This window comes from Lytechinus variegatus, chromosome 3 (genome assembly GCF_018143015.1).
Source record: "Lytechinus variegatus isolate NC3 chromosome 3, Lvar_3.0, whole genome shotgun sequence".
Classification (NCBI taxonomy): Eukaryota; Metazoa; Echinodermata; class Echinoidea; order Temnopleuroida; family Toxopneustidae; genus Lytechinus; species Lytechinus variegatus.
Genome location: NC_054742.1, coordinates 47,496,578 through 47,520,929, shown reverse-complemented (window position 1 = coordinate 47,520,929; position 24,352 = coordinate 47,496,578). Strand labels below are relative to the sequence as shown.

General features: G+C 35.3%; 1 protein-coding gene across 8 annotated transcripts in view; it reads left to right on the top strand.

Moving 5' to 3' along the window:
* LOC121411203 (protein MON2 homolog) overlaps window positions 1-24,352 on the top strand; it is a 63,834-nt gene that overhangs the window by 14,161 nt on the left and 25,321 nt on the right. For 6 of the 8 annotated variants that reach the window (XM_041603778.1, XM_041603780.1, XM_041603776.1 and 3 more), the window contains exons 4-21: window positions 509-636; window positions 3,016-3,147; window positions 7,588-7,717; window positions 8,207-8,316; window positions 8,892-9,017; window positions 11,080-11,277; window positions 13,262-13,386; window positions 14,261-14,391; window positions 15,088-15,241; window positions 15,742-16,013; window positions 16,913-16,994; window positions 17,578-17,765; window positions 18,453-18,604; window positions 19,342-19,498; window positions 20,168-20,197; window positions 22,406-22,596; window positions 23,048-23,263; window positions 23,569-23,744. In XM_041603778.1, coding sequence (XP_041459712.1) covers window positions 509-636; window positions 3,016-3,147; window positions 7,588-7,717; window positions 8,207-8,316; window positions 8,892-9,017; window positions 11,080-11,277; window positions 13,262-13,386; window positions 14,261-14,391; window positions 15,088-15,241; window positions 15,742-16,013; window positions 16,913-16,994; window positions 17,578-17,765; window positions 18,453-18,604; window positions 19,342-19,498; window positions 20,168-20,197; window positions 22,406-22,596; window positions 23,048-23,263; window positions 23,569-23,744 — 2,698 coding nt within the window. The remainder of the gene's footprint in view (window positions 1-508; window positions 637-3,015; window positions 3,148-7,587; window positions 7,718-8,206; window positions 8,317-8,891; window positions 9,018-11,079; window positions 11,278-13,261; window positions 13,387-14,260; window positions 14,392-15,087; window positions 15,242-15,741; window positions 16,014-16,912; window positions 16,995-17,577; window positions 17,766-18,452; window positions 18,605-19,341; window positions 19,499-20,167; window positions 20,198-22,405; window positions 22,597-23,047; window positions 23,264-23,568; window positions 23,745-24,352) is intronic. The other 2 variants (XM_041603779.1, XM_041603781.1) reach the window with 1 other exon arrangement.

Here is a 24,352-nt window from a genome sequence, read left to right as displayed (position 1 = left end):
TTTTAATATTTACATCCGATTTTGATGAAATTTTCAGTGCTATGCTAGTTTGATTTTTCTCTATTTATTCAAATCAACACTTTTCTGGGGTGGACTTGACCTTTAACATGTAGGTTAGACGTAACATCTTAGAGAGTACATGGAATTTGTTGCATTTTCGCACTTGTACATGGTCAAAATACTGAAATGGATCATTGGAAGCATGCCATTTTATTTTTTATGATATTATGAAACATTTTACAGTATGATACATTCCCACGAAAAAGAAAACAAAAATAATCCCCTGAGGTTATAAATATAAAGTGTTTTATGATATTTAATACGAATAGAGTTAATGTTAATATACTTGTATGTGATTGCATAATTTGTAATTGTCAACTTTAAGTACAGTTCTGATATGATTCTTCCAAGTCAAACTGTACCAACAATGTTTAATAGTCCATTTTAGGAAGCTTTTTCTCTTCCCAAACCCCAATCTCAACTTATTGTTTTTCCCAAATTGTTATAGCTATGGTCACAAACAGTGGGGAAATCCTGCAGCCATTTCTACTCGGATGTGACACCAAAAATCTGCGGATTGTTCAGCTTTGTCTTGGCTCTGTTCAGCGCCTTATCACACATGAGGCCTTATCAGCTGTGAGTATTGCCGCTTTCGACGGTCTATTGTTTTTAGAATATATGTAATGAAATATGTAATTTGTATCACTTAGTTCCTCCCTTTTCTGTTTGGATTGTAATATAGTGTTCACATAACAAATCTAGATATCATTGCTGGTACAGGAAGTTGAGAACTTGGCCAGAGTTTTTGAGGGTAGTGCAAACCACCTAATTCCTTCCAGTCTTCCCAAATAAGACTGACGTACAGTGAATTAAAGGTGTTTCTCAGCTTCCCACAAGAAGGTTATTACATGTATATTCAGGGCAGCCAGGAAGGAGACACACTTATGGATTGTGGGGGTAGAGGGGTTTGAGGGGAAGTGTGAAGTGAAGTTTTTTATGCTGGTCTTGAGAAAAGTGATCCAAAATGAATGTCACATGGGTAATATTTCACTGGTCACTCCTTCTTAGAAGAATGCCAGTCACAGAGTCCCTCCATCCCTGTCCAACATTATAATGTCTATGAGCAAAGAAGACATTGCCCCCATCACCAGACTCGTTATCACCTTGGAATGAAACAGAACAATTTTCTGAGCTCCTCATTAACAATATCTTAGATCCAAAGTGCTGAATACTGTAAGTCTGGTGATACGTAATAGTTTTGATCAAGATGTGCATCAAGATAGGCCTTCAACTAGTACAATGAGAGTGATAATTAACTCTTGCTTGGAGCATAGACCTACTACAACTGGACATTCAAAGAATCCCCTCTGTTTGGCTTAAGACAGTCGCCGCTAATCCTTTTATAAACGAAGCGCAACGGTTGATGCTTATCAAGCTGGCCGTAAAATAGTAGAAATCATTTGTGCGCTGCTCCCACACATTGCGATTGTGTTTGTTCATTTCCAAAAGCAGTAAGCACAGCAGCGAACACTAGCGCTGTCAAAATGATTGCATAAAAAAAAACAGCCTTGCATTTTCATATTTTAACGTACATGTACATCACTTACAACTGCTCACAGAATTCATTGCTCTCACTGTGCAGATCAGAATATCTACATTGAAGAAATTGCAGCAAAACTTTGTCAGAAAAATGTTTGGAAAGATGTTAAAAATCCCTTATTTTAGAAGAATCCTTACCTCGAAAGTCGCACTAACCTTCGCTTGCAAGGTGATTTAGATATGGTTGTAAAATTCTACAGGATTAACAAAATTTAACCAGATTTTTTTTTTTTTTGGTGGGGTTGTATTTGCATATAAATATGAAAGTAGCAGTTTATACACATACATACCTACAGTGGCATAGATAGGTCCTCAGACCTTGGGGATGATCTGGTGAGAGGGATAGACCACAATATGTTCAAATAACTCCCCCCCTCCCACACACACACACATGGACACAGAACGAGCCAGAAATTGTTGAAATCTTGAGAGCAAAGAACATCCAGGGTTTTTCCGCTTTGCGATGTCGATGTTTATGCAATCGATATCGGAAAAAAAACCCCGTAGGGTCAGCGATATTTTTAGGGTCGGGCAGGTAACGCCAAGTAAACAATTTTTTTCTGGGGGGGGTGGCCTTATTGAAATACTTGAAGGAGTGATGTAGTTTGGAAAACCAGCATATTATTTGTTGATAAAAACTTTTGAATTGAATTGAGGATAGTTGTGCATATACCATGTGTGTTGGTTATGACTGTTGCAATTTTAGGGCATACATGTAGGTATAAAATTTACAGAGGTGAAGGCCCTATACATGTACAATACATTAAGGCATGTGTAAGAGGTAGACACATCCACTGTATACTGGAAGTCTTGATCTCAACACTCTGGTGAGAGTGTGTGCAATTAGTGCCCCCCTGTGGACGTATCGTTCATTAGTAAATGCATGTAACATGATTGTAATAGTAATGCTAGTACCAGCACCCCTGATTGCGACTATTTAATCAGATTGTGGGCCATTTCGTGGGTGTGAAGTCGTAAGTATTAAGCTCTTCTAAAATTAGAATACTCTCCTGCATTAGTAGATGTACACCGATGGTAGTTAATATCAAAGTGAAGATTTTCTGATATTGTTCTTGGAAATCCAGAAGCAAATGATCTGCTTTTTTTTTTAGCTTTTACTTCTTTTTGCTTTTGACAAAAAGATTTTGTCTATGCAAAAGTATAAAAAAGAAGGTACTTCTTTTACTACATGTATGTTCACTTTTATTGATCTATTATTAATATGATTTATTTGTTATTTTTATTGGAGGGGTATTTGGGGTTTGATTTGTGATATACATGTATTTCACACTGATTGATACAATTTTTACTTGATGATAGTAAGCATTGTGTACTATGAATTTCCACTTTCCAATTAAAAAAAATTAATTTAAATTTGTGTTTACTTTATTGTGTATCTTTCTCTGTCTGTGACAGTCTGCAGCAGGTAATGTGATTAATATGCTATGGGGTTTAATGGAGTGTGGTATGGAGGATCTAAAGGTCCTACAGACAACCCTGGTTATCCTCACAACCAATACTATCGTCAGGGGACCAGCTTTAGCAAAGGTAAGAACATATTCCACGTTTAATAGATTTAAAGCAATGAATGGCAACATGTGGTTTGTTTTGTGACTTTGTATCGGAGATCAGGGCCCTGTCTCACAAAGAGTTATGATTGATCCGATCAATTATAACTATTGAAAGTCTATGGTGCCATCATCTTTGAATGAATGAGTAGTCAGATTGTTTTCTGAAGTGTACTCATGCATGCATCTTATTTTTGGACCAATCAGTTTGTTCCTCTTTCAGTTTGCTCCGTTTCTAAAGAAGTGATGGTAAATTTCCGATGAATTTCCACAATTGAGATAGAATGTAGATCAGTTACGACTTCATAGTGGAGAACTTAGGATTGATCAGATCAACATAGAACTCTTTGTAAGACTGGGATCTGCTGTATGCAATTATTGTTTGAAGAATATAATTGAATTAAGATCAATAACAGTATGTAGTGCTTAGAAACATTGTGCACTTTATAAATGTTGCATATATTATTTTTGTTATAATTGTTATTATAATCTACAGTGCAGAATGTGTCAGGTACTTTTTATAATTATCTATCATTTTCCTCAACTGGAAGTTTGAAGTACTGACTGCACTGTACAATGTACACTTGTACATACATGTTTTCCTGTATGTACCTCTATTCTGCATGAATAAATAGAAAAAGATTAGGAGGAAGCATATTCTGATATGACTTTGCAATCAGATTTCCTCTTTATCTTGAGGCAGGAGGAGAAGACAAAAAGTGATCATCATTATTATCCTGGAACTTTACCTACATGTAGCAGTGCAAACACCTCGAGAGAGAGTTGAGCTCATTTTGTGGAATGAGATCCCCCTATCAGTATCAATTTCAGTCAAGAATAATTTTCCCGTTAGGCGTGGGATGCTTATCGCAGTGTTCTTGTATGTACTTGCATGATGTTTGCCTGTCTGCTAGAGTGATACTCATAAACTGTATGCTTAAAATGTAAACAGAATGAAAATGCTAATTATATGCTGATACATGCTGTAGCTGGTACTTGACGGTGTAAATGTTGTGTCGAGAGTCTACATTGTAGATTTTCTGCTCCTGTGTCCAAGGCTCACAGGGCTCATAATTATCTACCATTTTTTTAAATATGAAATTAATCTAAATTCTTTATCAAATATTGATGTTTCTAATATAAAACTACCATGATGCATTTATTTTGCATGGGACGTAATTATTTCATATGATATGCATTTGTGTTAGACTTTTGCAAGTTTGTTGTTATGTACATGCACATAACACATCATGACAAAAAAAATCAGTAGTTCTTTGATATATTAAAAGATGGGGATTGACACAGAAAGAAATAGAAAGATATTGAAAGGATCGGAGAGGTTGAAGGGGAGCAAAGAAAAAGAAATAAAAGTTATCAATTCACATTTTCGTAGTATTAAGAGTGCAAAACATTGACTACATGTAGTTCCTTTTCTATTTCCTGGGGTTAAGCTAATTAGCCCACTTTGGTTTCTCACTTCATGTTAGCAAAGTGGGCTAGCACAGTAAATGGTATGTTACTATTTGACCCTGCAAATAAGCAGGGTTAGCTGGCGTATTGCGGTGCTAAGAGAGAGATGCAGTGTAGAATGTAAAAAACCAGGCTAAGGAAAAGTGGGGCTAAGCCTTAGCCGAACGTCAAAATCGCTTGTTAATCACGCTCGGTGTGACAAATTCATCAATATATATGAGCTGTTCGATAGGTTAAGGCGTTAACCCTGGCTAAGCAAATAGTATGGGGTTAAGAAAGAGTGAAACCAAAACAGATTGTATGGGGTTAAGGATAGTCCGTGTTTAAGGATAGTATGGGATTAAGGAAATGCAGTATGAATAGCATACAAGTCCTGGGTTAAACTTATCCACTTTTTTGTGCTCACAATATTTTTGCAAATTATGTTTATCTAACCGATAGCACAGAACTTTGTTATTATTATTGTTATTTGTTTGGCATCACCTGTTGCCCTGCAAAATCTCACGTTTATTTGTCAATTGAAGTGGTAAGGCATAAAAAGGCGGGCTAAAGAGTTTATTAGAACAGAAACCTTTGCCAAGCTAAGAGCGGTGCTCCGATCCACATGCTAAAATTGCAGAATAAAGCAAGCGCTGTTGTCAAATCAGAGATCATGAAGAGCTACTTGTAACATTAGACCCTGTTTACAGTGGAAAAAAAGCCGCAGCCGAGCTTTGCCTACATGTATAATTCACTGTAAACGCCTAAAAAGCCAAATGCGAGGCCAAAAGCGGCCGCGCCTTTGGCCCAGCTCTGGAGGTTGTCTCGGCCTTGGCCCAGACTTTTTTTACTGTAAACGCACGCAGGGCCAAATGTGGTACCAAATGCGACTCTGGAAGTGAAACTTTCCATGATTTAAATGCCTTTTCCCGCGCTTGCATGACCCCCGGTAAGCCACAAAATAATTGTTTGTTACATGTAGAGCGCCACTACAACAAAGTATTGAAAGGCTAAAATTAAGGTTAACAAATAATGTGTGAGAACAGAAAGTTTGGCCTGTACAAGCCGGAAAAAATGAAGTGCAAAGTTAAGGATAGAAATTGGGTTGACAATAGTGTGGGATTAAGAAGTTGCCACAAAAGGTATTAGTTGTTTTTTTTTCACTTTCCAAAATTTCATTTCTTTTTTGTTTTATTGCTTGAAGTAGAAAGAGTATAATGATATGTAAAATAAGTTGAATTCTTTCAAGACATTATTGGTATAGATCGTACAGTGAATTCATGCTTCTGAAATAATCTATTAACCATTTCTACATTCCCTTTTATGGCATGGAGAATGCATGTAGGGACTGACCTACAAATTATTGATGTAAACATAAGATCCCATGGTAGGGTAATCCAGGCAATTCAAAATTGATTATTTGTGTGATAGGCTTTTAAGTGAAAAGCCATTAGAATTTTCTCTTTTGTTGGCATCTGTATGAATTATGAATTTGAATGCAAGGTGAAGTGGACACATTATGCTCTTGTTGATAAAGTAATATATTTTGGTAATTTAAATTGCCTTATTCCAAATAAAATGTACATAGACTTGCTTTTACATGTAGCATACATTAATAAAACTCGTACTGTAATTCAGTTTTATTGATTGGCAAATTGTCTGAAAATCAGAACAATACACATTTACGATTTAGTATTACTCAAGTTGTAGATATTTCTTTTGATGATTAATTTTTAAGACTTTATCATGTATGTGTACATGTACATGTTATAATGCTGTGTATTTGAGCTCATGTGTACATGTTTATAATATCTGTGTCCTTGTTTATTGTTGTTGCTATTTGTTTATTGAATTAATAGACAGGGCTACGTGGAAGACAACCACTTTGGTGATATGTGGTATCCTATATAAATACCATAAATAAATAAAAGTTTGGTAGTATGCATGTGTACTGCCTGTAAAAAAACAAACAAATCTGACCACCAGAAACACATGAATATAAATCATTCATCTTGTTTACAGAACCCACTTTCCTTTGAATATTTGCAAGCCTTGTTCAGGCTTGTTGTGTTACATCAGAATGAATAACAGCAAGGTCACCAGAGATCAAAATTATTTATTGTGAATTGGCATATTACAGTGTAATTCAGTTCAGCATCATACTAGTAATTATGCTTAAAACTTGTACTGGCATACATGTAGGTAGATTGTACCTTGCATGGCTCTAGGAGTCTACACGTGTACATGTAGTCATGTACATTTATCAACAAAATCATAACAAGCTTTTGAGGCTTTTAAATAAAGGACCTCTTCATTCATTTCCTTTCCCTGTTATTCATTACATCATGGAACTAACACAGATGATTACATATTCTTGGGATTATAATTTGCTTGTAATGTACATGTACACTGTGTACATGTAGAATGTGGAGTATTCAAATTCAAAATCCTAATCATTTTAGAATAATATTGATTTAAATGAGTTGGAATATGAGATAGTCAAACAGTATGAATAAATGAGTCAAGTGAAGAGTTTGTGGTTTAATTTTTCAAGTGTGTATACTATTATGTTTGAAAGGGTCAGTTGCACCTTGCATAGAAGACCTGAAGATCTTGATACATGTAGATGAAAAACAAACAAGGAATTATATTCTATATAGATATTTTCTTGACATATCCCTGATCTACATGTATCTGTAGATCGAGAAGCGTGCATATCATTAACATATCAACATTCTTTTTGCTTTTTGTTTAATGCAGTATCTCCCAGAGTCTCTCCCGATCCTTTATTATAAAAAGGAAAAGACACTTAAGCAGGATCCTGCCATAAGTTACAGCTATAAGTGACTTAGATTTGTTAGGATACCATTTATATTTGAATTATTAATTATTTGATGTGTATTGTTTACCTTGTTTCGTTACATAATTTTGATGAAAATGTCCATGTGAAATTATCAAACCTTTCCTCCAGGCTGTTGTGGTGTGCTTCCGACTGCATTTCTCAAAGGACAATACAACAAGTAACACAGCTTCTGCCATTGTCCAGCAAGTTATTTCTATTGTCTTTGAGAGGGTTCTTGCTGAAGATGAAGCAAATGCAGGTAAGGTAACAAGATTTACCTTGTCGTAGGTTTTGAGTGAGAAGAAATATAACTTAATTTTTACCACAATACTTGCAGAAAGTGGAATCATAAGACCAAAGAAATTGAAGTAGTTTGATAGCTGACAGGAGTTAAAAAAAAATAATGCAAGCAATTATTATTGTCTTTTACAGTACTTGCAAAAGATAGATTAATCAAAATGAGACCAAAAGAAATTGATCTGGTTAGTAATACATGGAGATGGTCAGTAGCTTTAGGAGTAGAGAGATGAATATATTTCTTATGTAATTTTTTTTCATTTGTAAGTGAAAGAGTATAGTTGAAGGTAATGCAGGTGAGAATCAGCATACTGCTTTGATCAGCGTGGTTAAGGACAGAAAAACGAACATCAAAGATAAACATTTATTGTTCTACTGGAGTCTAATCATCACAATTTCAAAAAATCTTGGATGTTTCATATTTATATAAATTTTACTATCATTGTTTCAGATGGTTCTGAGGTTGGAGTGGATGAAGAACAACTCAAGATAAGTTTGGGCAATCGAGAAGCCCCCAAGTCACTAAGGCCTTGTGCTACAGATGCGTATATGCTGTTTCAGGTTTGTTCCATACACAATTGTAGTAATCAGTTGTAAATAAACATCACTTTATTGATATTTACATTACATATATATATATATATATATACATACCACGATGAAGTAATGATAATTATGATCTTGCATATCACATTACTGAAAGAGAATTTTTTGTATATGGTTACCTTTTCCTTCATAAGTTTAGTTTTATATATATATATGATAAAATACATTGGCATTGAATAAAAGCCTGTTTTACGTTTTTTGGGGGTTTTTGGATAAAATTGCGGAATCCTGTATTTCATAAACTAATACAGAGAAAGCTGTTTACAGTGACCACTCAAGGGAAACACATAATGTGGCCTTTATAGACAAGTGTCTACTATACCGCATAGAGAGTTCTTATATGTAAAATACCCTCATAGGAATCGATTTTGTTGTCAATATAGACAGGTGACGGTTGTAGAGAGATTGCTACGAATACTTCCAATTATATTTGATGGTCTACATTTAACTATTTAACTTGGTATCAATATTTTTTAAAACAATATCTGAATATCAACTTCGGTATGTTCCATTGGATTTGATTTGAACAGGATCTGTGTAATCTAGTGAATGGAGACCCACCATGTTGGTTGCAGGGTATGACTACAATGACCAAGAAGTTTGGTTTAGAGCTCCTAGAGTCTGTACTAAATAGCTTCCCTCAAGTGTTCCTCAGGGTAAGAAATGTAAACTTCTTATATAATGTATTAATGTTATTAAGTGCAATTGTGCATTCCCAATGGAATTTAAATGTACTGTGACTGGACCAAAGCATTGTTTAGCACTCATGAACGATGTATTGTAAAATATCAATATACCGGTATCCCATGCATGAACGATTCACTTATTATTTGATTTCAAATGGAAGAAGAAATTTCACTCTTACTATTGGTGTCAGATTTATAATCGAAACATTTCTAGATTTTGAGATATCGATATCATTCTCTGAAAATGGTTTACTCTTTGTTGGGCTCGATGTATAAACCTGTAGTCATTTCAGCTGACAAACAATTTGGATTACATTGTAATATCAGAAATGCCATCTTTCCAACTATTAAGCCTTGTCAGTGAAATATGAAATGAACAATACAAATAGATTTTCAAATTATTTCATTATTTATAATTGACTTTTCAGAGATAAATCTTTGATTTTGTATTAAGAGCGGTAACATCTAAAGGGCCAAGGTTTTCAAAGACATGATTTAGAAAAAATTAATCAAAAGAAGTGGAAGAGACTTGGCATCGATAAAGATATTTCAGGTTATACTGATAACGACAAAATGGATACATGTATGTGTGTAAATGTATTTGACTTCTGAAAGAGCAACCACCTACATGTATGATATGATCATATTCATGAACAAACATCAAAGGAAAATGTCACAAGTCAATCTCTTCTCTAAACATGTACGTTACCTTTTTCAACCTGATGTGAAAGTCCTCTAATCCGTCTGAATAATTCATTATAAGCTGCTTTCCTGTGCAATCTGTTATGTACGTACTTGTAGGCTGCCAAAAGTGGTTCATCGTCACAATGCATGTACAACATCTTGTCATTTCATTATGCATGCACGATGTGTTAACATTGGGTCAAATATTCATTTTGCATTTTCTTAGATCAGAGAATTGAATCATCTTTTATATTTTTCTGTAGATATAAATAATGTACACCAGAAAGCAGTCGTTAATACATATCATGCAGTCTGCTATAACATTGGAGGATATGATGAAAAGGACCCCTCCCTCCCCCATAATATTTACATCTTCATTTAAAAATATATGTTCGCTTGGAGATACGGTTTTTCCGTGGTAGGTTGGTCAACCATGAAATACTTTTCTATACAGTTGAGGTGATATTCAATTTGAAAGGACTCATTTGTATTGTCATTACTTCATTTTCCATAAAATTTTGTCAGGGTGGGGCTTCTCTTATAATATTCTTGATCTGTACTGGGAAATAAAGATCATGTGATTAAAGGAATTAATGTGTTTTTGTTATAATGCTAAAGGTGATGTAATAAGATTTAAAGGGGAATGAAACCTTTGGAATAAGTACGCTTGTGTCGAAACAGAAAAATCAAAGAATAAGAACAAAGAAAGTTTGAGAAAAATCGGACAAATAATGAGAAAGTTATGAGCATTTGAATATTGCAATCACTTATGCTATGGAGATCCTCTCATTGGCAGTGCGACTAGGATGTGTGATGTCTCATGTGAACAACTTTTCCTTTGATGGACTATAAAATACCCTCAAAATGTCTCTTTCTTCTTTTTCTTGTTGTGATACAAACACTTAATATCCATTTAGTATTCTTTAAAAATCTGTATTACATGCCCTCCTATATAAAGAACAAATGATCTACTGATAGATGTGATAAAAGAGGCAATTTAAGTGAAATACATACTAAAGTAATGGGGAGAGTTCACAAGTGACATCACACAACTTTGTGGCATTGCCAATTTGAGGATCTCCATAGCATTAGTGATCAAAATATTCAAATGCTCATAACTTTGTCATTTGTTGATCTGTTTCTTTGATTTTTCTTGTTTTATACAAACTATCTTGTTCCAAAGGTTTCATTCTCCTTTAAGGATTTACCATGACTGATTAACAATGATTGCTGAAAATCTATATACCGATTTCAGGCAGGGATTTGCTCAGCATTTTGAGAATAAAAAATGTGAGGAAGATTTACAAATAATAATGATATGTTATATTTCCCCCAACCACATGTGCAGCACACAGAATTCAGTTTCCTCCTGAAGGAGCGAGTATGCCCCCTCCTGATCAAGCTCTTCTCCCCTAGCTTGAAGCATCGTCAGGGATTATCAGCCCCTACTGCACCTGCCAACCCACCAGAGAAGCCCACCTTCCATATGAGCCTCAGGCTACTCAGAGTGGTGTCTGTCGTCATCAACAAGTACTACTCTCTCCTTGTAAGTTACATGTATTGTGTCTTACTGCTGACCAGTTCATTAGATGTTACAAGGTTTTTTTTTTCTGTTCAACTTAGCAAAATCAGTTTTTGTGATATTGAATTGTGATTTTAGAGGCTAATTCGGTGTGTCCTTTTACTTTTCAATCACAGTCATTTGTAGAAAAACAGCAATTTTGCGAGATAAAAAGTCCTTTGCTCAACAACAAAATTGTTGTATGACCTAAGCAGGTGTATTTCATACGGACTGGTATTTATTATTGTTAATAATTTAAAAAATTACAAAGATATCTGGACCCTCTCTGTAAGAGTCTGGGACGTGCTGTGTCAGTGTTTTATAGTAAAGTGATGGCAGTCTTGAGTAAAAGCATAATTATGTCATGTTTATAGATTTATCCTCCACTTTACATCTACTACTCTTGAAATCCACAATGAATATCTATACTATTGAATTTGATGTTTGCAAGATATAGACTGTATCGATCACAATAAAATCTTCTTCTCTTGATTGATTCTTTGAACTTACCATTTCTTCAAGGCTGTGCGTGTGTTGAAAGTAATACTCAGCTGCAGATCGTAATCATCATCTTGTTTCTATGCAAATCACCCAAGGCTTACAGATTTCACGGCTCTACTCAGAGATTTGGTAGATCTTCCCTAAGCGGATTTGATTGATCAAGTTCTGATACTCATCCAAATTGATAGATATAATGTGATTCTGTTCCTTTGTTACATCATACCTTGACATTTAGTTCTTGCTTATGTTCTAGAGAAGGGATTCCCTGTTCCCCCAAAAAATCATCCCAAGAGATTATTTCAGTGTAACAATATCTTGCCAATTTTGTTTTGTCATGAAAGAAAAGAAAAAAATCCCAAATTGTTATAATTGGGTAGTACTGTGAAAGTAGAGAGGACAAGTAGGGGAAGGCGGGGTAAGTTGTGACAGTTTTTGCTTTTTGCATGTTAGAATTGATATGATTAATAATCTTGTCGAAATAAGTACCTTGCCTTGAAATTTAATTCTTCTGAAATATTTTCCACCTATATACAACTTTCTATCCCCACACTGAAAGTCATCGTGACCTTTGAAAAAAACGATGTCAAATGGCTCAACTTGCCCCATATATGGGGTAAGTTTGAGCCACCTTCTGGGGTAAGTTGAGCCACAAAAACTATGTACAAAATGTATGGGGGGAGAACCAGCATGTCAATTTTTGGTTAAAACTCTTTTCACTTGCTAATTCTCTATAAATACTAACATCCTGTAAAAGGAAAAGAGCAGTCATGTAAATTTGCTCCTTTCAGCCTGCATTTCAATCGATTTTTATAGTTTGTTTGTTTTTTAAGATACATTACCATAGGAATTACCATGGCTCAACTTGCCCCATGCTGTTTGGCTCAACTTACCCCAGTCCAAACTTAGTGCGATTATTTTGTATCCACACATTTATTATGCATCCATCATATAAAAGACTATGACAAGAATGAAGATCCATACCTGGACTAATAATGTTGTTATCATGTCTTTATTATATTTAAAGACGTGTGTGTTTATAAAGCACTTATCTATTTCACACTCTTTTTTACTTTTTTGGCTGAAATTCATATTTTTCCCTCTAAAAAACTACTTTTTGTTTCAAAGTTGGAAACAATGTGGTGGGGTTAGGGGTTATGCTATGGGTCATCAATACATGACACCACCACAATGTCTGACTCATTCATTATTGGCCTGGGGCTGGTGGCTCAACTTGCCCCTATGCTCAACTTACCCCGCCTTCCCCTATTGTTCGATATATTGTAGAAAAGACATTTTATATCTCCGTATTTTGTTGTTGAAACTTTGAATATATAGTCTATGGTTAACATATGCTGTGTAAGAGTGTGTAGTATGGTCTTGACATAGTGTTGCATGGTAAAGTGAAAGTGAAGTGATTTTGTATCCATTGTGATCTAATCATCTTCCTACTTGAATTTTTTTTCTTCAGATGACAGAATGTGAGATATTTCTGTCATTATTGGTGAAATTCATGGAAGGGGATAAACCACTATGGCAAAGAGTCATGGCATTAGAAGTCTTACACAAGATTTGTTCACAATCCAAGCTTTTAAGGTGAGAAGAATAAAGTGGATTTAATGTCCATTTCATACTCAAATATGTTTTCAATATATTGCCCATTTGATAGGGCAGGGATTCTGTTACATGTATCTTCTGGTGAACTAGTGAGGTCATGCAAATGATTGTTTTGACCTGGCATGATGGCTCGGTGGTAGAGAGATGGTCTTGTGAATTGGAGGTTGTGGCTTCCATCCCTAGCCAGGTGATACAGAAGACTTATAATAATTGGCTTGAACTTTCAACTCAGCATTAAGATTGGTGAAGAATAACATTAACACTTTTATGTTACATGGAGCCTGCTGGTACGGCAAATCCATAACTTAAATAGATATTGTTGTTGGTGTTAGAGGTAATAGGTAGTAGTAGGAGTAGTAGCAGTAGTAGTTGTTGTTGTAGTATCAGCAGTAGTAGAAGTAGTAGCAGTAGTAGTAGTAATAGCAGTAGTAGTAGTAGTAGTAGTAGTAGTAGTAGTAGTAGTAGTAGTGTAGTAGTAGCAGCAGCAGCACAGTAATAGTGGTAGTAGTAACAGAAGTTGTAGTAGTTGTAGGTAGTGGTAAGAGTAATAGTAGTAGTAATAGTAGCAGCACAGTAATGATGGTAGTAATAGTAACAATATTTGTAGTAGTAGTAGTAGTGGTGGTAGTTTTGATAGTCACCGCCATCCTCCTTGTAGAAATAAGTAGCAGTAGTAGAAGTAGTAGCAGTAGTGTAGCAGTAGTATTAGAAGTCATTGCTGTCCTCCTCGTTGTACAAGTATTAGAAGTCGTAGTTGTAGAAGTAGTAGAAGTAAGTGATAGCAGTAGTATTAGAAATCATCGTAGTGCTCTAAAACAATATGTTCGTTGCCTCTCCTGTATTATGTTTACAGAATGTTCTGTCAGTCCTATGACATGAAACCTCATTCAACCAAGATCTTTGCCAACATAGTGAATGCCCTTGGTGTGTTCACACAGTCTCTCTTCATGAACCCTACTGCAGAAAGGCAAAATAGTCAGTCATGTAAGTCATATATTATAAAAAAATTTTAACACCTTGTGTAAATTTGAATTGTACTCGATTTAGAAGTCCAAATAATGAAAACATTGGTGTTAGTATTGAAAATAATAATCGGGGAGTGGGCAGGTGTCATATTTTTCTCCTTGACTTGCAAAATTTGGATGCAGCCTGAACATGAAAATATGCAATGTTGCAAGATTATTTCTCTTTTTTTTTATTTTGGATCTGATCTATACAGGAGTTGATAAATGACTTTTCATATTCTTTAAACTTCCTTGACCAATGGACGTCTGAGTTCTGTGATTCCCATCTTGGCTTTAAGAATTACCTGTTTCCTGTAGGTAATTATAGATCATATGTTCCTTGCTATTGAATTACTTTTTGTTATATATATTGTAAAGCCTTTAGGAGCAATTGAATTTATTATTTTATGACCGAGATATAATGAATCGCTGATAATTGGAATGAATTTAATGTAGCCATAAGTAATATTGCCTGGGTTGTTATACAGATATCAGATTTGGAGACTAAAATTGTTGATGAAAATTGTTATGGAAAAGAATGATGATGCTTCATTAAATTTCTTCTGGTTCGGATTACCCCATCAACTGGCGATCCTTTATTATCAATCATATCATGTTATAGTGAACGGTTACAAGTATATGGCTCCAGTGATTATTTGCTCTTTTTTTTGATTAGCTGATAAATCCACCAAGGAGACTGGTAGCACATCTCAGAGCAGTACTGGAAGCTCACCTGCAGCTAATATACACCCCCAAGCAGCTTTCACATACAAGGGGGTTTGGATACCACTCATTCCTGTAGCATCATTAGGCACATCAAAGGCTTTAATGTAAGTGCTCCCTCCCCCCATGTTCATTAAACAGAAAGAGAAAAGGTAAATTTACTGTATATATGCCAGAACATTCATTTCAGTCTAGCAATAATGCACTGCATTTTTTTTCCAGAGGATATTGAGGAAAAATCAGAGGTGATTCTATATCTTCACTGTGAAATGAACATTACGTGTGATAATATGGTTGTCTTGTTCTATTGATAAAATTCATTGTAATATTTTATGGTAGGTTGGTCAACATCATTATTGGTGATGAGTCCCAAAATAGTGATGATCTCCACGTTTACTTATAAGGACAGGCAGTGTTAAGCACACTCAAAGGATTTTTCATCCAAGACTACTGGAGGCCATGGCCATGGATGTCCTTTTGACTGGCCTTTATTGCCCTGTGCATTGGACTTGGAGATCTGTTGTATACTTTTTTATTTTCCCATTCATGATATGTGGAAGTGGCCATACCGTTAACATTACCTCTGCTTTATATTCCTCCTCAACAGAATGGACATGTTAGAGAAAACGGATTCCCCTCCGATACCCGACGGGTACGCCATGTCTGTATCCTTTGCGTGTCTCCTGGACGTGACCAAGAGCGTCTCTTCGGTCGTCACCCTGGAGCTTGAGGCAGAGGAGAAGAGAGTAGATAGGGAAGAGAGGGAAAGAAAGCAGAAGGAACAAGGATCAGTTCTAGACAAGGATGATGATCAAGAGGAAGAGGAGGAGGATGATAGGCCGAGGAGTGTAGATAGTGTATTAGCTACAGTCAATAAAGGTTTGTGACCCCTTTGGATAATCTCTATAAAAATTGAGTTTTATAATTATTTGTTTGGCGTCACCTGTCCCTGGAAGGCGAGAAGTGAACTGGGGGCCGTTTCATAAAGCTGTTCATAAGTGAAGAGCGACTTTAAGAATGACTGGTGATCCTTTCTTCTAGTAAATGATGTTCTCTAATGTTCATTGGTGATTATTTAACGTGTGAAAAAAGGTTCACCAGGTGTTCTTAAAGTCGCTCTTAAATTACGAACAGCTTTATGAAGTGCCCACCCGAATCATTATGACCTACAGGTCTATCCTGATATAATTGATTAGGATGAATGCAGCAGGACCACTGCATGTCTTCTTGAAGGGCACAACATAGAAAATAGGTCACATTCATGGCACTGAGAGCATCATAAAATATTTCGTCCGACCCCCTATATGTTGGACCTTCATGAGATTTTCAGTCTCTGATTTCTGGTTCTTTTGACAGTCTGTAATGCTCTCAAATGACCATGACTTGGTCAGTTTATAAAGTGAAGTAAAACTTGAAAAAAACGTGAAAAATGGGGGTCAGACGTACAAGAAGGTTGATCATTTTATGGAATTTCCTCATAGTTTAACCTGGTTGTGTATATTTCTTTTTTACAGGCAAATGTTTCCAACATATAAATAAAATATTGCATATGATACAACAATCAAATCTATTGCCAGCTAATTTATCATTGTAATCAGCTATGTGACACTTTACCTTCAATACCTGAAGGAATCTTTTATCTCGTATCAATTATGGGGGATCCACATATATAAAATAAATTGCAGGACTGAAAATAACTTTTTCCTTTAATATGCATTGTTATTTACCTAACTGGTGTTGCTCATACATTATTGTGTAATTGTTTCTTATCACTATAGATCTGAAAGATCTTTGGGTTGAGATGGTCAATTCTTCATGGTGTGGTGTATTAGCTGCTCTGTCGCTCCTCTTAGAAGCATGGTATGTAAGAGGTCAACAGTGTATATATCTCTTTTGTGCTGTGACTTTCAGCAGGATTCTTATTTATACAGGCAATGTGTCTTTAACATTGGCTTTTTGCATATTTCCCATTGTTTTGATTATGATAAAAGCGAGGATTAGTGATGGAAAGATAATTACAGGATTCCTGTGTGTAAAGAAGGAGCTCTGACTTTTAGTGAGTTGCCATTTTTGGCAATGCCCTTGTTTGATGTTGAACTTTTACAAGGGGGGTTACTTTCATTTAGACATTTTGGTGTCATAGTAGTTTGACCTTAGTACTATTATTGCATCCAGAATGCAGAAGTGCTTAATGCTCAGCTTTGAGAGTTAACTTCAAGCTAATTATATCTTCAAACAATTTTCATTGGTTGATCTTGTCATAGTTGTCAAAATAATGTTTTCTTCCAATACGAGAGTGCCATTTACCAAAACAAAAGCAGTTATTCAAAAACAAAAGTATAATCTGTCATTTATCATCAGACTATCCATACTTGCAGAGCCCTACCATGCAATTCTTGCCATTGACCAAGAAATACTGTCGTTACTTTTCCTTTACATGTAGTACTGATGAAGCAGCTACAGAAGCCATATTGAAGTGTCTTGAGCTGTACGCCAGTCTATGTGGTAAGCTTGGTCTTACTGTGTCCAGGGATGCCTTTGTGACAGCTCTGTGCAAGTCCTCTTTACCTCCTCACTATGCCTTGGCTGTACTCAACATTGCACTGCCAACCGGGATCAGTACCCCTAAAGGTAGGGATGTATGAATCAATGCTTTTGGTAGAATGGGTTGCATGAGTGTTGAGATAAAGTACTAAATACTAGTTCCAGTTTGGGTAAGAATGTGAAAAATATTCGCAATGATTTACTTTTTGCCAGCCAGTAGCAGAACGATGCTGAAGAGTTTTTCATTATTAATATAAATAATAGGCAAACAAGGTGTGAAAATATGTCATGTCTGTTACACAATTCTTGCCCAACATAAGAATTCTGAGTTGTGTATTCCTTTGTAATATAAAAAAAAGAGATCTCTTTGCATGAACACACTTATAAATAATTACAGGATATTCATAACAGGGAAGGCTGAGGCCAATTCGTTTTCTAGAAGGCCATTCTTTAACACTATTGTGCAGAAATACAAATTCATTGGAAATCATGAGTTTTGTGCTTTGCTTGACTGTTAATTTCTTTCAATTCAGATTAATTTTCTGGAACTTTCACCTTGTTATTTGCATAATTGACTTCTTTTATTTTTGATAATACAAACATCTACAAAGCAATAACCAATGAATCAAAAGATTCATATTATTCCTTTTTATTTCATCTTCTCTTCTTCATTGTTCCTCTCTTTTCATCTTTCCTCACTTTGCCCATCCCCTCTCTCCCTCTTTCTCTCTTGTTCATTCTTTCCTTCTCCCTTATTCCTATCTTTTTCTACAGATCACAAGAGGAGTTCAAGCAGTGCCAGTCGTGATGGGTTCCTTCAGGCCACTGAAGGAGGTACTGCTGATCCTACAGATAGCAGAAACCAAGTGGTGGCCGTCGGGACCCCTCTTACCTCAGTCGTTGGTGGGCAGCAGGGTCCTGTCATGGTAATATTTTAAAAGAATTATTCTGAAAATTTCTTTGAAATTATGGCAATTCTGGCATAATTTGTGTGTTAACAGTCACCCAAACAATAATGATTGTCATTTGTGAAGAGGGGAAATCCTGAGCAATTCTTGACTTTCTAGTGTTTCAGATATGTCTTTTATTTATATACCCCTGATGTGCCTCTTGTCATGAAGTGTAATAATTTCAATATCAAACTGGGATGTGGTCAGTTTCCCCATCGAAAATAACCAATATTCTAAAGATGATGTGGAATAAGGTTCATTAAAAAAAATTTGTCTTTAATTAACTCTATTATCTCTATCATGGTCCTAACTTCCAATCAGCATCAAAGAAAATTCACGATCATTAAAAACCGCAATCATATATTTTCATTAAAGTGGCAAGAGCTTTTGGTGCAAGTGGCGAACGGTTAAATATCAGAAGATGATTAACCATAAAATCTTTGAAGTTATCAGTACCACCCTGCATACCATATTAAAAGGAGTGCATTAGGTAACCTAGGAGGAGTCATATTCATTGGATTTGGCACGTTAAGGATTCCACAGCATATTTTCCAAAACTTTCCAGTTTTGTCAATACAAACACTGAAGGATTAGAGAGAAAAAGATGCTGAGTTGATATCTGTTATAAGTAATGGCCACGAGTCACTCAGACTTTCAAATACGATGATTTATAGATTCAACATTAATTTTTTCTTGTTTTTTTTCCTGTACAGCTGACAGCTAAGAACATCCAATGTATGAGGGCCATCCTATCTCTAGCACACTGCCATGGTGCTATCTTAGGAGCATCCTGGCACCTTATTCTATCCACCCTTCAACATCTGGTATGGATATTAGGTCTCAAACCTACACCAGGTGGAGGTCTCAAAGGTAATAGAAATCTTCTTGACAATACCCGGGCATGAAAGCTTTATAACAATTATACCATGTTTCAAGCATGCCATATTTTGTTTTTTGTTTTTTTATATGATTTCTTAGCAAACCCTGTAGAGTTGATGTGCAGGGGCAAGATCAATTTATTTCCCTTGGGCAAATAGTAAATACATATATTTTGTCAAATCAAAGCTGAATTAGATTGATACATATCATTGATCTAGGGTGCATTTCATTAAATTGATAGTCTATGAGTTTTGATGTGTGTAGTCAAGTGTAGAAGCTTTCTTTTAGCCTTGATGAGATTACCTTTATGGGGGGGGGGGTGTTAGATTATTTGTTTTTATTGCAAATTATTTCCAATGTAATTTTTTTTCTCATCATTACCCCTCATAACCATTAAAAGCAATACTATTTTGTTGTGTGAAGTGCATGTTGAGTCATCCTTTCCTGTACAACCTCAGTTTCTACCTCCATATTCAATTTATTATTTTGTATAGTATGTTTGTTCAATGCTTGATGATGAAGTGCCCAGTAATCAATATTGGTTTTATCACAAGCTGTTTGCCAAAGTTTTTTTTTTTTAAACCTCCAGTACTCCTTCGACATTGTAGTAAAATAGATGATTAATGTATATCCTGACCTTGTATTGATTTTATGATTTAGCGGATGAATCACAAACCGTTGTGATGAAATGTGAGTAGAAAGCGTAAGATTCTCCTCTAGCAGCTCTCTGTCATGCATATCTCGTGATTGATGCATACATGTAGTGTAGCTGGACAAGCATGCATCCTACATTTATGCATTAACCATTGTTTTTTAACAGAATTGCATAATAGACTTGTCAACTTTTGTTTCAACCAGCTAACAACATCCCTCTAGTCCTGTAGATAAAAGTTGTTAGGAAGGTGATGGGTGAAGAGAGATAATACCAATGTAAGGGTGGAGGGGAAAAGGTGGCTGAAAAAAAATGGAAAAGGTCAAATTTGGAAAAAGATTTTGAGTTACAGAGAAAGATGAGAAGAAGGTGAGGGTGAAGAAAAAAGGACAGATTTATATTTTACTGAAATTGAAATGTCTAAACGACTGGAAAGCGCAACTGGTAGATGAACAGGAGGTAGTTAGATCGATTAATTAGCTGTCTGTTTGCTGGATTGACTGATAGAAGTTTGTAGATAGTAGTGTATGTAGATAGATACACAAAGAGATGGATGAATGAACAGGTTGGTCCTATGTATATATAAAAATACATTACATCTGTACATCTTGATGAGATCAAGTAAGGATAAGATGAAAACACATTTTGATAGACTTTATATACTTGTCCAAAGAATGTTGTTCTCATATACATGTATCATCCATTCACACATATTCATGCATACAAAGTACATATTTTGTGTTTGTCAAATGTGTTATGATATAGGGAATGTCTTTGAGGAATAGATCTACTCTTTATACTTATATATACTAAAAGAGATTCATGTAGCTTCTATCATATTGAATACAACATTAGACTTCAGCATGGATGACCATGTGTAATTATATACACATGTAGATAAGTATGTAGTGCATTTTCATTGCAATAGTAGGTTAAATGATTGTTAACATTGTATCCTCAAATCATTGAGAAACTAGAATATTTTGAAATTTGCATTTGACCAACTTGCTTTGTATATAAGGCCATACAAAGCCATCAATGTACTGTGTGATCTTAGTTCAGATTTCAGTGAGGAATGATAATTAGATATAGCATATAACGAACAGCAAATTATTTTTGCATCAGTTAATATATCATTCCCCCAATTGTTGCACTGTGCATATTTCAAACTTTGCTCGTAATTAACGGTTTTGTGGTGTTTACTGTATGACTTTCATGAAAAACAGAATGTATATTTTCTGAAACTGCAACCCATCCCCAATCCTTGTGTATTTGTGCAGTAAGCATGCTTTCCAATCCTACCAATATGTATTAGTTGTAGATTAGTTTAGTACTATAAGTGATACCTGATGGTGAAAATGAATATTTATGGTGTCTTATGAAAAAATGTTCAGTGCAGAATAAAATAATGACCCTTTGAAAAAAAAAATAATGCTGGAAATCTCCTGGTCTGTTCTAATGGTTGTTTTTCTCAAAGGATGTTCTTTTCTCAGATAGTCCTATGGCTTTTGACTATTCAACTTGGGATTATCTGGGGATGGTTTTCTACCGGCTGGTGCCTTTGGGTTTGAACTTGAAGAGTTGATCAGGGATCTATCTCATTTTCTTGAAACACTTATCCTAAACTGGCCTTATACTCTGACCAAAAATTTACCCCTTTGTGATTTTTTCTTTCTTCTGATAATAACCCTATGAAAATTAAAATATTGATGCATATTTGTCTCTCTAAGTAGCACCCCAATGCTTTCCATTCTGCAAAGACTGTCTATTTGAAGTTATATATGTAATGTATTGTATGAAATACATGCAAGATAGATGGTTATTGGTCCATGATAAATGCAAGCAATACATAGAAGTTCTGCTTACAATGGGTTATAAACATTTTAAAACAGAGGTAGAAAATACAGTGAAGAAGACAAAATGATTTTCTCAAATATTCATACACAAATATATACATGTATTTAGGTGCTTTGCAGGTTTCACGTACCTTGCATAAAGTGAAATCCTCTAGACTTATTCAATCTATGAATAACAAAAGAAATGTGATATTGACACAGCCAGTATACTGGTTATGTGGCACATAGAGATGGATCAAATCAAGTTGGTGTCTATGATGTATAATTATTGCAACAAAAAACTTACTGTAATTGAACAAAAACAGAATTTGATGTTATTTCAACTAATTTGAGGTGCTTCTACTTGAACTTATCAATGAATAATTCTAAATTGTCTATTGGTTTGACTAGTTGGAGGAGGTACGGATTCACACACGACAGTCATCACCACAGCAGCCATGACAGAGCTTCCTGTACTATCATCTATGCTTTCTCAGCTCTTTGAAAGCTCCAAGTACCTTGATGATGTGGCCTTACACCATCTTATCAGTGCTCTGTGTAAGCTGTCATCAGAAGCAATGGAACTAGCCTACTCAAATAGGGTGAGTTTGGTCATTATTGCCAATTTTGATGAATACGTCAATGTTTCCTGAAGAGCTAAAAAAATATGACCATAGACCATATCAGTGATTCTATTCACAGAATATATTTTACTGACATTTTTTAATAGACTGAGTATGATAAGGAAAGTTTTTATAGCTAAATTATTTTAGAAGTTTAGAATGCTAGATGATGCTTCTGTATGCTTCGTTCAGATTAAGTTGAGTTAGCTCAATTTGATTTGTCATGTATGAGGATTGGCCATAGTTATACTAAATACTCTCAAGTATTTGCTTTTGTGCTCAACCAATGTTTATATCACGTCGTGATGATTTCTATATACATATTTGATCAGAACTTTTTTCTTTTAAGTTAGAGTAATTAATGTTTGGACTTTTTGGTATGTGGTAGGTAGCTACCATCCTAACATTTTCATCTCTTTTCAATTTACAGCAAGAGCCATCACTTTTTGCAGTAGCCAAGCTCCTGGAGACAGGATTGGTCAATTTACCTCGCATGGAGGTCCTCTGGCGCCCTCTTACAGCACATTTGTCCGAGATCTGCCAGCATCCAAATGCAAAAATGAGGGAGTGGGGAGCTGAAGCAGTCACATCCCTCATCAAGGCAGCTCTGGCATTCAAACACAGCCCTCCACTTCATGAAAATCTGGTAAATATGCACATTCAAGCGACATTGATTTGATCATGTTATGAGATCATGGGTCAAAGGTCATAAAGGTCATTCACAAAAATAGCTTATTTTTGCAACGACTTGATAGATCCAATAAACATTGAATTTAGACTCGATTCTTATGTGTATATGTGATTGATCCGATAAGCAAGTATGAAATTATTCCCAAAAAAATAAATTTAATCTGGCTATTGGAGTGTGTGAATGTTGCCTGTGTTTCATGGATTATGCATCTTGTAATCAACCAATTTGGCATGATATTTGTTTATTTCTCCCTGCTACAGAGGTTGCAGACACTACTCCTTAGTCCTCTCCAAGAACTGTCATTAATCCCTCATGCAGACATCAGACAGAAACAGTTAGATTGTGTTCATCAGATCCTATCTAACAATGGAGAGACACTCGTCCATGGATGGCCTCTTGTCTTAGGGGTGATTGGTGCTGTTACTACTGACCAAGGGTAGGTAGTTAATATTGAAGTCTTGTGATGAAAAATTAGTAATACTGTCACTGGGTTGTTAGAATCTTTGTTAGAATTTTTAGGTAAGCTCAGAAACAATTGGATTTTAGAGTTATGAAAGCTATGACAAAAGTGATAACATTCTTTTGTCTAGAAAGACGTCTCTCCTGGAATTAGGAGACTGTTTTAAGATGATATGAGGTTGCCACCATCACCATATTTTTTAAATACAGCTTTTCATGAGGTGTCCTCAGATTTTTTTAATTTTGAGATGCAAGGTTTTAACAGCCCAGTAATGTTATGTTATCCATATTTCAGCATTCCCATAGTATGTATACCTGACCCCCTATGTAGGAGCTTCCTGAAGTGACTAATCTTTGAAAAGTTATCATGCTCTCAAGGTATCATTACCCGATCAATTTGTGAAGTAAAGTAAGAATGGAGCAAAATGGGATTTTTGCATACAAATTTTGACTTTTCATCAAAATAAACAAGAAGAGAAGAAAATAAACATACTCTCTATCTTAGTAAAACTTTAAAGAAATTAAGGATAGTATTTCTTCTGGATGTCAAAAGTAATATCATTCTGTTTCACAATTCTTTTTTTT